The sequence below is a fragment of the Takifugu flavidus genome, chromosome 8, assembly GCF_003711565.1.
Source record: "Takifugu flavidus isolate HTHZ2018 chromosome 8, ASM371156v2, whole genome shotgun sequence".
NCBI lineage: Eukaryota > Metazoa > Chordata > Actinopteri > Tetraodontiformes > Tetraodontidae > Takifugu > Takifugu flavidus.
In genome coordinates, this window is record NC_079527.1 from 9,047,573 (window position 1) to 9,061,070 (window position 13,498).

General features: G+C 46.4%; 3 protein-coding genes across 5 annotated transcripts; 1 reads left to right on the forward strand and 2 right to left on the reverse strand.

Annotated features, from left to right (window-relative positions):
* Nucleotides 1–1,407: 1,407 nt before the first annotated feature.
* Nucleotides 1,408–5,763, reverse strand: cbx5 (chromobox homolog 5 (HP1 alpha homolog, Drosophila)). Its single transcript, XM_057039735.1, has 5 exons — nt 5,566–5,763; nt 4,911–5,099; nt 4,386–4,611; nt 3,861–3,961; nt 1,408–2,818 (listed from the first exon to the last, which is right to left on the reverse strand). Exons 2-5 carry the CDS (start codon nt 5,039–5,041, stop codon nt 2,677–2,679), a joined length of 600 nt encoding a protein of 199 aa, XP_056895715.1. The 5' UTR covers nt 5,042–5,099; nt 5,566–5,763; the 3' UTR covers nt 1,408–2,676.
* Nucleotides 5,764–6,119: 356 nt separating this feature from the next.
* On the forward strand, nt 6,120–9,633 carry hnrnpa1b (heterogeneous nuclear ribonucleoprotein A1b). Of its 3 annotated transcripts, XR_008951588.1 has the most exons (13): nt 6,120–6,274; nt 6,844–6,960; nt 7,040–7,186; nt 7,270–7,480; nt 7,565–7,666; nt 7,737–7,787; nt 7,858–7,911; nt 7,979–8,095; nt 8,179–8,286; nt 8,358–8,422; nt 8,575–9,196; nt 9,400–9,455; nt 9,536–9,633. XR_008951588.1 is itself a non-coding variant. In XM_057039729.1 (11 exons), the coding sequence occupies exons 1-10, from the start codon at nt 6,263–6,265 to the stop codon at nt 8,411–8,413; spliced, it is 975 nt and encodes a 324-aa protein (XP_056895709.1). In that variant the 5' UTR covers nt 6,120–6,262; the 3' UTR covers nt 8,414–8,422; nt 9,400–9,510. The 3 variants fall into 3 exon arrangements, 1 of the variants encoding a protein (XP_056895709.1); XR_008951589.1 differs by lacking the exon at nt 8,575–9,196; XM_057039729.1 differs by lacking the exons at nt 8,575–9,196; nt 9,536–9,633 and having other exon boundaries at nt 9,400–9,510.
* On the reverse strand, nt 9,565–13,101 carry nfe2 (nuclear factor, erythroid 2). The gene is made up of 4 exons (XM_057039728.1): nt 12,877–13,101; nt 11,690–11,768; nt 11,471–11,608; nt 9,565–10,980 (listed from the first exon to the last, which is right to left on the reverse strand). Exons 2-4 carry the CDS (start codon nt 11,735–11,737, stop codon nt 9,691–9,693), a joined length of 1,476 nt encoding a protein of 491 aa, XP_056895708.1. The 5' UTR covers nt 11,738–11,768; nt 12,877–13,101; the 3' UTR covers nt 9,565–9,690.
* Nucleotides 13,102–13,498: the final 397 nt, after the last annotated feature.

The window sequence follows — 13,498 nt, forward strand, 5'->3', positions numbered from 1 at the left end:
GCAGGGCGACTCAGGGCCACTGTGGGCAGTACCCTGTGGAACTCATTTGCACTAGAAGTCACTGGCACAGAAAGAAATTATGTCAGAGGGGTAAGGGAGGCTGCTGCGAGTAAATAAATTAAATTTGAGAAATAGGGTACTTTAACAGCAAAAATGGAGCTAAATTCGACCCACAATGCCACAGAAATGGTTCAGTAAAGTGATTTTTAAATCACAAACGTAGCAGAGGTTCGGCTCAATTTATGCAGTTCTTAAATCATCGTCAGTAATTCTGAGAGCGTGGGAAACGTATGCAGAGCGAGCACACGAAGGCCATTTTAGAACAAGCTGAAATGTAATGCTTTTCAGGTTCCAGCGGAGCTTCGATCTGCGTGCCTGTCGAGCAGCTTTTTGGAACTGCCTCTGTATCTGGATTTGCCACACACATCACCGGCACAGCTCCCATGAGTGCCCATGTGGCTTTCCCAACCAAACCCACTGGCCCGGGTTAGTCAGCAGACAGCTCCAGGCTCCATAAAACAGCCTGCTGCTCTCACTCCCTTTGCCCGCCTTAATGGTCCCAGGGGTTGGAAATTTACTAGTGACCTTTGCATTCCATTTGGAGTGTAAAAGGCTTTTTGCTCGGAAAATTCCATCACTTTGGACGTATCTGAGCAGCACTTTGTGCGCGCGTGTGCTTTGAGAGAGGCACTATAAAAGGCAGTGAGAAAGAAAAAGGGGGTGATGAGAGAAGTACAATGCTTACACTCCACCTTCACAGCAGTATATTAAGGAAATTGTTGGTACTTGACATCCATTTATTATAATAAATAAATAATCCCATGCATTCGTCATGATGGACAGATCATCTCAGCCTGGGAAGATTGTCCTCAAGGATGAATTTGTCTGGTATAGTTGCCTCCTTTTTTGTTGGGCTCACCAATGTATTTACTTTTTAGAATAATGTAAAAAAAAAATGTTATTTTAATGTCAAACATTAAAATAATGTCATACATAATGTCAATGACTTTGAATGTTAAATGGGAATCATGGTTTTCATAAAACTGTATAATGTAATCTGTAATTTTGCATGATCTGACGCCAATAAAACCTCAAAATTGAAATGTATTAAACTACACCTTCTAGTCAAAATAGTCCCAAAATATTTGGCGTTGTTTTAAATGAGTAACGTCCAAACAAAGACGGTCCATGTTGTTTTTGACGGATGTGGTGTAACAGCGCCACCTGCTGTCTGGAGACCAGTGGTGCGGCGTCCTTTGCAAAGGTCTGCACGTTTTAATCTTAGACCATTGATTCAATTAGAACGACCCTAAAATACTGTAAAGTTCTGAAACCTCTTACATATTTTATCTCCAAGAGCTGCTGACAGTAGTTATGTTGAATGGGACAGAAAGAAGTGCCCAAACCTAAAGGCTTGAAAAACATCTTTAATTGGGATCAATCATAACCCAAGAACCAAGGATGCGATTAAATAATTATAGGTAAATTTACAAATGGGTAATTCACATCTTTACGAAAAAAAAAAGTTTTCTAAACAGACATACTACACAGTTGTTTCAATAATCCATTAGAGCACCACAAATACTACAAAGCTGGCAGTTGTCTCGAGTAAAAGGTGCGAGCTCCACGTGTCAAAAACCCCGATACTCAAATCTAGAATGAAATACTTCTAAAATAAGCCAAGAGCATTTCCCATATTTAAAACTAATACACAACGCAAAACAACCACTGACTACCACAAATAAACACCTTTGAACTGCGGCGGTCATAATCTTGGTCGCAGTGCCCCGCGTCGCCACAAGGGGGCAGAATGTTGCCGAACGCCGGAGCTTGAAGCGAGGAACGAGTTAAGATTGTCTGGTTGAGATCAGAGCAAAGACCAAGCTGCATTTACAACAAAAGTACAAAAGAGCTCCAAATGAGTTTATTGTCTTTCCAAATGGTAATAACACAAAACACAGACCACACAAGATATTTGGAAACAGGAGTTAAAAACATAAAAAAATAGAACATGTGTCATTTACGAAGTTAAAAAGATATGATTGGCCGGGGTCATTTTTAAAATTCATTATGTGAGCTTTTGTATCTGCAGGACAGTTAAAAACTAATACAATTCTAACTACTGCAGGAGCCATTTTAAAAGAAAAAGGTTAAAATGGAGCTGGGAAAGGTACTGTGAGCGTTCCTGAATATTGAGACTGTGTTGCCTGTGGCGACAGTGGATTCTTTCAACAGAAATGTACCTCATGATGGATTAAAAATGGAAGCTTAGGAAAAGAAAACACAGTTAAGAAGAGCCAGTGCCATCTCTGACTCTTGGCGTGTTTTGGCAGACGTGAGTCCGTCATTGATACACAACTGCATCCTTGCGCGCTAAATCAAGTGTCAAGACAATACAAAAATGTAAAGATTACAAAGAAAGACCGGAGGAAACCCCTAACCCCAGCAGCATACCACCCGTGTCACTACAGTGTCTCCTGCGTGGTGTCCCTCTCGGCAGCCTGGACTCCTGTGCACCGGAAGGCCTGGTTGGAGGTGACACGGCTGTGTCCGCTGTGTTTATGTCGTAGGGCGTGAGGTCGTGGGAGGATGGAAGGTTCGAGTGTGAAACAGAAATCTGACTCAAGGTAGTCCCTGCAGCGGAGGAGGTCCCAGGTTCCTCCAGTGGTGAGCGGCTCAGGCACTGACTGCATCCTTCTCCTTCTTATCCCCCTCTTCGTGCCAGGTGAGGCGCTCCTCGTAGAAGGCTATTACTATCTGCGGACATTTGTGGTTGGCTTCCTTGGCGAGCACCAGATCGGCCTCCTCTGAGTCTTTCCTGCAGGGGGGAGAAGGTCGTGTAAATGTTTTATGGCAGGAGGGCAGAGAGCACCAGTACTGTCACCAAATGTGTGAGTTCTCTGACTTCCAGGAAGCCACAGAAAGCTAATTATTTAGAAATATTTAGTTCAGAAGCCGTGCACCCCCTTCTTCCTCTAGCCTGGAGGAGGACCTCTACGTTGGTAATACGGGCTTTCTGGGGGGGGGGGGGGGGGGTCGTCTGGGTGCAATAGCACTGAGACACGAGTCCTGGAGACACTGTTGGTGCACCCCATCAGTAAAAAACTATTTGAAATAAAGGCTTTAAAATTTCTTTGGTTTCTTAAGCAGCTTTATACTGTTGGAGCTCTTAGCCGCCATTAATTATTTATACAATTAAATGGTAAATACCAGCTCTGGAGGCAATGATTCCTGACTGAACTGAGACGAGGTACGACTATCCGTCTAGTTAATGCGGAAGGACAATAAACATCACAGGGTTGGTTACTGTTTCTATATAAATGGACGGCGAAGCTATTATTACTGTTAATGGGTCATCTATCTCCAGCAATTTGGCACAGAAAGCTGCCGCTACAATGAATTGCACCATTACAACGTGTAGGATGGAGGAATGGTCCAAAGAGCATCTCAATGGAGAAACAGTGGGAAACAAACAGCCTCAAAACCAGAAAAAAGTGAATAAACACTAAAACAACAAAACACACCGTTTTGCAATATCAAGACAATTACAACAAAACTGATTTAATATTCTTATATCCAATAATCAACTAAAAATTCTGATTAAATTAAGAAACCAGGGCAGTTGCCTGAGCTGGACATTCATCCCACTGTCCAGGAGAAGCTAAAATAATGGCAGGTTCTGCCCAACACACCAGCAAAATATGGGATTTACAGTCATTCACAGTGGGCTAAAAGCCTCTGCACGTGGGTGCACAACAAATAGAATCTGTCATGTTTGCACATTTGCTGTTCCCCGTCCCAGCGTCCCGTGGAAATATTAGTGGAATATTTTATTTTGCACCACGCGTAATCAAACCTACCACTTCATGAGAAACATCAGGTCTCCACACGAGTCCGTTGCACCTATAATTTTCTCCGGCTCAAGCCCTCGCTCAAATCCACGTGCAACTAGAACGTCGTCCTTAAAAAGCAAAGAAAACAATATTATTACAGTTCAAAGAAAGAAAATCTCAGCTGTGGAATAACGTCTTTATTAAAACCAATCAAATGCATCCAGTGACCGTTAATCCAAGTCAACAAAACTCTGATTCCACCCCTGGAAGTCGAACCTAAAATAAACCGAACACCTGAAACCAGCAGGGGTTTTAGCAAAGGGTCAGAGGTCATTTGCCTCTCTTTCGAAGTATGGTCCTTTCTGCTAAAATGAATCTGAGCACCAAACCAGTAAAAGGCGTTAACCTCACACGTGGAGTGTGAAACTATGCTGTTAGTATCAGCTGCTTCCCAACAGATACCAACCCAGCACAGGCTGAAACCCCATAATTACTCTCATCTATTTGCATGAAAGTCAGCAACAACCACCATTGTGTGGCCGCACTATCTACCTCTTTCTTCTTTTTGGATTTACTGCCACCCTCTTCCTCATCGTCCGAGCTCCTCTTCTTCGCAGAACCTGGGTCTTTGGGGCGTGCCGTTGAGCTCATGCTGGATTTGCCGCCTCCACCGCTCGGCGTAGAACTGGAGCTGCTGTTCTTCTTGTATGTTTTCATGAATTCAGCAATGAGCTCGGGACAGTCCAGGTTCTTCTCCGGCTCCCATGTGTTGTGCTTGCTGTGGAAGCACACAGAGCAACAGATGAGCATCCACACAGAGAAGCCACTGCAGTGTTTAGAGCCTGGGAACCTTCTCAAGTGACAGGAACACCAGGAGACAAAGTTTCACTATCCTTTTGGTTTGGTTGGCTTATTACAGTAACAGGATCTCAGTTCTTACAGAAAGTAGCTTGTTGTGAGTGTATACGACTCAAAATCGGACGCAGTCCTTAGCTGATAACACTGATCATGTTCAAACAGAGACGTTCAATCTGAATTGGTATATGGTGCTGATGCAGAAACTGGCACACCACTTACTCCGAGTATCCTTTCCACTTAAGGAAGAACTCAACCCTTCCTTTCACCACTCTCCTATCCAGCACTTTCTCCACAACATATTCCTCTTCATCGGAAGATGAAGACTCCTCTTCGCGAGACTTTTTGCCCATTGCAATGATTGTTGATGAGCACGACGCTGTGGCAGGCTAGCAGGCCGTCCCCTGTAGGCTAGCCGAAGATAAGCTAACGTTAAACACAATATAAACCATTCATTATGTTGCACTACAAGATAAAACCGCCGAAACATTTTCCCAACAACAGTTCTCAAACAAGAACCAGCGATAGTTAACTTGGTCCAGTATTTTGCTGACAAACGCAGCAATTTCGTTGCCATGGGTCAAATGTGCTACAGTCACCAGGAACAACAAACAAACTTAGCAGTTACCTAAAGGCCTTTGGAAAGCGACCATTTATTTAGTAATTGTCTGAAACGACTGGACAATGTTGACAGGAATGCACTACGTGCACAGAGAGATTCCATAGAGCTTCCTAAAGCAAACAAATGGACATTTGAGGCAAACGTGCTAACCGCCGGAGCATCCAGGCTAACGCTTTTATAAGCTAACGATTCGTCCGCCGAAGGGAATCGAACGAATCAATGAAAGCCGGAAACATTGGGAGCAAACGGCCTTACCCTTCTGTGTGCGCAGACCACCGGGCACCAGCAGCCTTCGGAAATACTGTAGCTTAGTGTTAATAGTGAACCAGGGATCGGTGCAGCAAAGCAACACGGTTTCTTTAGCGTCTAGCCCGGAACATTAGACGCTGCACGTAGAAAAACGCGGGTTCGAGGCGCACAATGAGCATCCCCGCCCCTCGGTCAGCTGCTGCCCGGGGATGAGCAGGGTGACCGGGGATGGGGGTGGGGGGGTTAAACGACCAGGCTGTTCAATGTACAGCAGGATCTTTAAATTAATCCTAGACATCTGTGTCGCAATGCATCAGAAAGAATTATATTAGCAAATCGGGTATCGCGGGCGGGCGTGAAACCTATGGTGAAGGTGAGATGATTCGGGAGGTTTATTGGGACTTTACAGTGTTTTAACGAGGGCAGATGTGGAATTAACGGGACCATTAAAAGCTCTATTTTTATATTTCTGTCGACGGATGTGGCACAAATGCACGCCTTCTTGCTTGTAATTGGCGCTGGCGATTGATTGACGGACCGTGGTTCGGCATGATTCGGTAGTTGATGACGACAGACTGCAGCGGGAAGCACCGACCAATACCCGGCTGCCGGAGGCGGGTTCCTCGCTATTTCTACTGCTGACCAGCAGCTCGGCAGGCTCGGATCATCGTTAAATCTGACGCACCGGGGATTGGTTTAAAACATGTCTAAAGACGTGAGTACTCGATTTCCTTGTTCCCATCTTGCTCCTACTTCAGTCGGGTTAGAAGCGGTCGGTGCTGCGGCGGCGGCGGCTCGCAGCTACAGACCGTTATGAGCATATTTGCACCATTGATCGGGTCAAAGCCGCCATTTTCTCGCAGCTGGACCTCGTGTTCTATTGTTGTAGCTTCGGCGGCGGCACCGACAGGTCGGTGGTGACCCGATATTGCGGCCTACGGCGCCGCTGCGGCGGCGGTGCTGCGTTGGGCCTGGACGATCCTTCGCCTTTGTCGGGGGGGAGAAAGGCACGCTATGAGGTCGCCTTTTCACATCCAGCCCAGCTTTAATGCTGTGTAAAACCGCCATTTTAGAGCACCCAGACGGTTCATTTAATCTATGCCCCCGTTTCTCGGCATTAACGGGGCATCCACCGTCTCTGAAGGTGCACATCACGCCCGAGCTCCAACAATGGATGCTGCGTGCTAGTTGGAGCTCTGCACCACGGAGAGGCAGGATGCACCAGAGATGCTGCCTTAAATTTAAAATGCTCTGGTAATAACGAAGGCGCTGTTGTCTTTGCAGGTTCCCCGCGAACCAGAGCAGCTGCGCAAGCTGTTCATTGGAGGTTTGAGCTTCGAGACTACAGATGAGAGCCTGAGGGCCCATTTTGAACAATGGGGGACGCTTACAGACTGTGTGGTGAGTTTCTCCCCCCAACACTCAACGCAATGTCGGAGACCCTTGTTATCTATTGTTAACTGTGATTGGTGCCATTTAGGTCATGAGGGATCCCAACAGCAAGAGATCCAGAGGCTTTGGTTTCGTGACCTACTCATCGGTAGACGAGGTCGATTTAGCCATGACGGCCCGTCCGCATAAGGTCGACGGCAGAGTCGTTGAGCCCAAGCGTGCTGTTTCCCGGGAGGTATGTTTCTGTTCAACGGGCCCGCGTGCTGGATTCACCTGGAGTTTCTGTTTTGGAAGAATGTGCGTTTCCAACTATTGCAGGACTCAAACCGACCGGGGGCCCACGTCACGGTGAAAAAGATCTTTGTTGGCGGAATTAAGGAAGACACGGAGGAGTCGCACATACGCGATTACTTTGAGCGCTTTGGCAAAATTGAAATCATCGACATTATAACCGACCGTAACAGTGGGAAGAAGAGAGGATTTGCTTTTGTGACCTTCGACGACCACGATCCAGTCGACCGGATTGTCAGTAAGTGTTAATCCTGCAAATCCCGATTTATCTAAACTGCAAAGGCTTCAAAGTTGAAATGCATTTTTTGTTATTTTTAAATAGTTCAAAAATACCACACAATCAACTCCCACAATTGTGAAGTGAGGAAGGCCCTCACGAGGCAGGAAATGCAGACTTCAGGGGCGGGAACGGGCATGAGAGGAGGTAGGTTCTTGTTCCACTCAGATTGCCCAGAACATGCCGACAAATTGTTAATGGCTCTGTCTTCGTTTAGGCAGTCGTAGCAATGGAAGGCCCTACGATTATGACAGAGGCTTCAGTCAGGGTAAGACTGGCACAGCGTGGTGCACCGTAACGTGAGCGTGTACAGCGTCAACACCTGTGTTTCTTTTCAGGCGGCAGAAGTCGATATAACGACAGTCCTTACAACTGTAATGGAGGCGACGGCGGTAAGCTACCAATCAAAAGTGTCTGTGTCTCGTGTCTGACATCTTGTTGATGGCGTTTATCTTGCAGGCTATGGAGGAGGCCCTGGTGGTTATAATGGGGGTAACAGAGGGTATAACCAAGGTTATAACCAGGGTGGCGGCGGCGGCTATGGAGGAGGAAACGGTTATGACAACGGCGGCTATAGTACGTGTTGTGGCCTCACAGCTTTTTTTTTTTTTTTTAAATGGTGGATGGATGCAGCTGAGCTCACTGACCTGTGCTTGCAGGTAACTGCGGAGGTGGAGGAAACAACTACAACATGGGCCACTACGAATCCCAGTCATCCAACTTTGGTCCGATGAAGAGCTTTGGGGGAGGCGGCGGAAGAAGCTTTGGTAAGATGCGGGCGACGCGTTAATTGGTGTCAATTTTCCTGCATCGTTTCCAATGAGTCTATTGCCCCCAGGTGGTTATGGAGGAGGGTCCGGCAATAGTGGATATGGCCGTGGAGGAAGATTCTGAGCTGTGAAGGTGAGTACAGACGAGGCCGAACGACACTATCATGAAGCGCAAGTTCGTCGTTGCAGGGACTTAAGTGCAGCTAATGAAATGTATCTGGATCTCAGGTGGTACCAAGTCAGTGCACAGTTAACACTACAATGTTGTTCCATATTGTTCAACAGGACTGAGTACTTAGGAGAGCGAGGAGAGCAAGGAAACAGGACAGCTGCAGGTTTACCTCCTAATCTGCTCAGCCAAACAGTTGTGGCAGGTTACAGCTGTTGAACTGAAGAGATGAAAAGTAGATAAATCATGGAGGGTGTTCATTTACGTTTGTTCATGTTTCTGGAAACTAAGCATTCCAATAAGGTTTTTATGTAGATCTTTCTTTAATGTCTGGTTTTATTTGTAAATGCACCATCATACTCTGAAATAAAATTTCAGTTTTTTTTTTCTACAGTCTTGTTAGCCTCTTTCGACTGGGAGAAGGGAGGGTTCATTTGATAAGGGGGGTTAAAGGTCGCACTATGCATCTGTGGAAGGAGTTGAGAGAATTAAATCTACCCAGTGATTGGAGAACAGTGCTAAACTAGTTCAAACGGACAATTCCATATCCTCGCTATCCTGAGTTCATCATCTGGAGGATGCTAGCTCACATGCAGTCTTTAAGGCTAGCCATGGAAGCCAGCTGAGGGAGAGAAGTAGCAAAACCCATCGCCAGGATCATTGAAGCAGGGGAGAGTGAGAGCAGAAGCCTGAGGCTAGCAGACAGCAGCTACCGAAAGGCTTAAGTGTTGTCTGTAGGTAAGACCAGACTTCTCAACTACTGACAGTATCTCTTTTGTTGTGTAGCTGATAGTGAGATCTGTAGCCCAGTAATGTAACACTTGTTTGGCCTACAGATGAAATAATATTGTCCTAAATGGGCAGGCACTACAACATTGCATGCAGTTAGCAGTATTTAACGGACCTCCTGTTTGACTTATTGCAAATTTTCTGATTTTCAGGAAACTCCGCAGTGGCATCCAAACCCTGACTTCATTTCAGTGACAATGGCTCGCAGGTACACACCGTCCATGCATTACCAGTTTCATCTTTCAATGGTTGTTTTTTAACAGCGCACCCCCCCCCCCCGTTTCATAGGTTTGCTGCATGAACTGATCACACTGGTGTCGACGACATGACTGCTGTGCAGTCTTTTTATTGTATTTTAAATAAAGTGATTTTTAATCTTTTAATAACCTCCTGTGGTTCTTTGTAAGAAGTCATACTGGCATGGCTATTCGTGAAGGTGCCCATCAGTTGGCACAGTTGGGCAGCAGGTCTGCTGCAAAGGTATCAAGTTTGCCCCAAGTCTTCATACTGTGAGGCACCAAATATACTTTTCCATCTGGCGTCTGCTGTAGAGCGTAGTCCTCTACCGAGTATGGCTGTCCATCCTCATCCCTCAGGCGAGAGAACACCTGAGAGTACAGGTCCGAGAGCCGGCGTTTGATGAAAGCCAGGCTGCGTGTGAACTCGAACCTTTGCTTTGACAGAAGCTCCCTTTGGGTCTGAAGCTGGTTCAGCTCGGTTTCGAGGTGAATGATGCTCTCGAGCTTTCTTTTCCTGCAGTTCTGAGCCGCCACCTTGTTCTTCCCTCTCCTCCTGATGTCCCTCACCAGCGCCAGCTGAGTGTCGGTCAGTGTGTACTGCGTCAGGAGCTCATTAAAGTCGTCTACGGGCAGATTGATGATCTGGTCCATGGGGAACGGGATCTTCAGGGCCTTGGCTCTGCGCTCGTCCCTGCTCAGTGGAGTGGAGACGCTGGCTTGTGGTTTTGGGAAGCTGCTGGGGTGTGGACTCCCTCTGCTGGACACTCCAGGATCAACATACAGGCTGTTGACAGCAGCTGTCTGGTCTGGTTCTTTGGTGGACCAGTGAGTCTGTGCATGAGCTACAACTGGTTGTGTGGCGAAATTAGACGGGTGTCCAGCAGACTGTACGTACGTGTGGCACTGGCTCTGGTACTCCATGGAGTAATGAATGCGTGCGGTTTGGACACGCTCAGTCATGTCCGCCTCGCCGTCGCTGTAAGTTGGGCCCATCTCTGCACTCTGGTAACACGGAGCCCCGCTGCCTCCGGGGTAATCCGGAGAGGCCAAAGATGGACTGGAGCCCAGCGACAGTCCGGAATCCGACTCCAAATCGTCAGCTGAGCGAGTGTGCAGCGCCTGCTCGTGCACGCTCCACAGCATGTGCTGACTCGGACCCTGAGAGAAGTGAGCGCTGGGCCCTCTCTGAACCTGACCTGTGGCTGGAAAAGTGTTCTGTTCCCCGGGGGCCATGACCGACAGCTGCGGGTGAGAGGGCGCCGGGAGGACTCTCTGGCTCAGCTGGGTCTCTGCGTGGCTGTACATTGCCTCCGTGTTGCCACCCAAACGGTGACCTAGAGGCACTTCGTCGTGGTAACATCTGTTGTAATTGTCGCTTGGGGCAGGAGGAAGCGCGGAATGGGACGAGGGCATCCCATACCCTCCCATAGGGGCCATGGCTTCCATACTCTGGTACTGCATTGCCTCAAAGGAACCTTCAGCAGGAGCATCGAACTATTAGGAAAAAACAAAAAAAATGACATGAATGAAAACATATACATAAGCCTATGTCCTTATAAGTGGGGGAAATCAATCTGATTCATCATAGAGGACCTTCAGAATGCCACCCAGAGCCTATGAAGGGCGTTGGTACAGGTGATCAGGTTTCACCGTGGAACAGATGAGTATTGTGCCGTACAGGGGGCCACGAGCAACATACAGCACTTTCCCCCGCTCACAATCGCTTCGTTCTAACATTAATCAAATGGGCCATTGTTGTCTTCCTTAACTGCACGCGTATTGCCTTTTCAACAGTTACCGTAGCGATTATGGAAGTTGTGTCTGCATTGAACTCTGGACAGTTCAACCTTTTTTTACAGCACAGATTAAAATCAACTGGGGAGATTCATTCCCCACAGAGGCGTCAACAATGATACAGTGGGCGACGAGTCTGTGCTGAACGGGAGGCCCCGTCTTTACACTGGGAGGGGTGATGAACAGCTACCTGCAGCTCGGTAATGGCCATCAGCTCCTGCCAAGTCACGTCCATCTCGCAGTCGTGAAGGGTTCCATGTGGCCTGGCTCCAGGGAAATTAGCTGTCATGGGCGCTCCTCCGCACAGCTTCCCGGGAGCTGTTAATATCTTGAGGGGGGGAAATAAAAAAAGTGCTGATGTGAACAGAAGCTGAAGTGGAATTTGTGCAAGTGGCTTGTGTGGGCCTACCTCGCAGGTTCTCCTCAGAGGGAGAACATAGTTGGCTGTGGAACACATTCAGGACCGGCTGCTCTTCCTCTGTGTCACACTGGTGGGGAACATGTAGAGTTATGACCAAGATGTCAGGGCAAATTAAAACCACATAACAATGAATGAACCTTTTTTTTCATGATGCATGAAGCTGTCAGCGCACATAAATGGCTGTTTGGGTGTAGTTTGGAGAAAAAGACAGAATGATTTGCTACAGTTGGCTCCTCCCATTAGCCGCCCCAGGCTGCAGCTATGCCCACCGCTGATAAGACAATCTGCGGGAGAACAGCGCGCTGCGCAGGCAGACCGGGCCCAGGACGAGCACAGCAGGCAGCTTTGGGAAAACTGTTTTGCTCATTCTGACTGAACTCTAACAGAGCAGCAATTATTTCCATGCATTTGATTTCAAACACAAAACCTCAGGAAAGCTCTAGACAACAAAAACATTTTTATAGTGAATTCAAACCACTTCAGGCTTCAAACTGACATCCATTAACATGTCTTCTCCTCATGGAACAGAATTTAATAGGTTGATAACGACCTTAAATGAACCTTAAAGCTTTCATTTAAACTGGTGGTTAAACATCTGTATACCCTGCATTTGGTTGTGTGTATGTGTGAGGGGCACTTTTAAAGGTACTATATTTCAAATGTACACTGCTAATTCCATTTTAATACACACATTCACCTATTTCAAATAAAAGCTATTGAAGATATCAATAATGTTTTGCATGCATAACCAAAACATGTGCCCTTTTTCTTCCTTTCAACATTTTAAATTCAATGCCTGAGCATCTCTTGTATCGCACAATATAATTATTGAACTATGTTTTACCTTCATTTTTTTCATATGTGACCAACAAACCCGCTGCTATAATAATTAATGCACTGTTGTGACATGTTTCTGTCAATATGGATATGAATAAATAGAATATTATTTGCTATGACGAACCATCAACATGGTTGATAACTTTGTTGACTTGTTGTATTCTGACAGAAGGGTCACATTTGAGCATGAATGTGAGGCATTTGGTTTGTCTCACGTGCGCCAAAAACACTGTTAATAAATATGCTGTAATTACAAATATTTAACCTGCATTCATTAACAGTGCACATCTTACAATTAACATTAGTTAATCTGAATTGCTAGAAGAAAATGAACATACCTGATCAACATAGTCTGCTTCTTCAACTGGAGACAAACTACGCATATATTTAAAAGAAATGGAAAAACTCCTGAAGTTCTGAAATGTTGATGTTATTCTTGGGTAAATTCTGACACCTGCTTCTTATTAACGGATCCCATAAAGTGGAGCGGAGGCCTGTCGTCCTATCTCTTATTCAACCATCTGTCTGTCTGTCTCTGCTCAGCTGCACGCACAGACTCACACATAAATGGGATGGCTCAGTGCAGACGAACGCAACCTTCCTGTAAAGCACCCACACCAAGTTTTTTTTTCTTTTTTTTTTTCTTCACTCTTGTATCCTTGATGCCACAAGTGGTGGCACCCCAATCTCCAAATTTCCCTTTTTACCCACATGAGAAACCACATCCCAACAGCCTGACACGCACTGTGACAAATACGCTGTCACTGAAGCGGACAGATGTGTGTGACAAAACACAGACGTACACAGAATAATCATGTATTCCTATTTGGATGAGAGCAGTCTCCCAAACAAAGGCTGTTGTTTCTTTGCTGGCCGACCTGCACAAGAACCGTCTCCTCTCAAATCCTCCCAAATAAAAGCAGTGAGGGGTGTGATGGAAAGCACCTGGCGTCAGACTCG

Bases quoted from the DNA above. Each gene is read 5' to 3' on its own strand.
- hnrnpa1b (XM_057039729.1), top strand. The intron at 7,667-7,736 runs GTAGGTTCTTGT...GTCTTCGTTTAG, and splicing joins GGGAACGGGCATGAGAGGAG to GCAGTCGTAGCAATGGAAGG. The intron at 7,788-7,857 runs GTAAGACTGGCA...GTTTCTTTTCAG, and splicing joins TGACAGAGGCTTCAGTCAGG to GCGGCAGAAGTCGATATAAC.
- cbx5 (XM_057039735.1), bottom strand. From the start codon at position 5,041: ATGGGCAAAAAGTCTCGCGAAGAGGAGTCTTCATCTTCCGATGAAGAG. The intron at 4,612-4,910 runs GTAAGTGGTGTG...GTGCTTCCACAG, and splicing joins AAGTGGAAAGGATACTCGGA to CAAGCACAACACATGGGAGC. The intron at 2,819-3,860 runs GTAGGTTTGATT...TCCCCCCTGCAG, and splicing joins CTGATGTTTCTCATGAAGTG to GAAAGACTCAGAGGAGGCCG.
- nfe2 (XM_057039728.1), bottom strand. From the start codon at position 11,737: ATGTGTTCCACAGCCAACTATGTTCTCCCTCTGAGGAGAACCTGCGAG. The intron at 11,609-11,689 runs GTAGGCCCACAC...CCCCCCCTCAAG, and splicing joins CTCTGAGGAGAACCTGCGAG to ATATTAACAGCTCCCGGGAA. The intron at 10,981-11,470 runs GTAGCTGTTCAT...TTTTCCTAATAG, and splicing joins TGGCCATTACCGAGCTGCAG to TTCGATGCTCCTGCTGAAGG.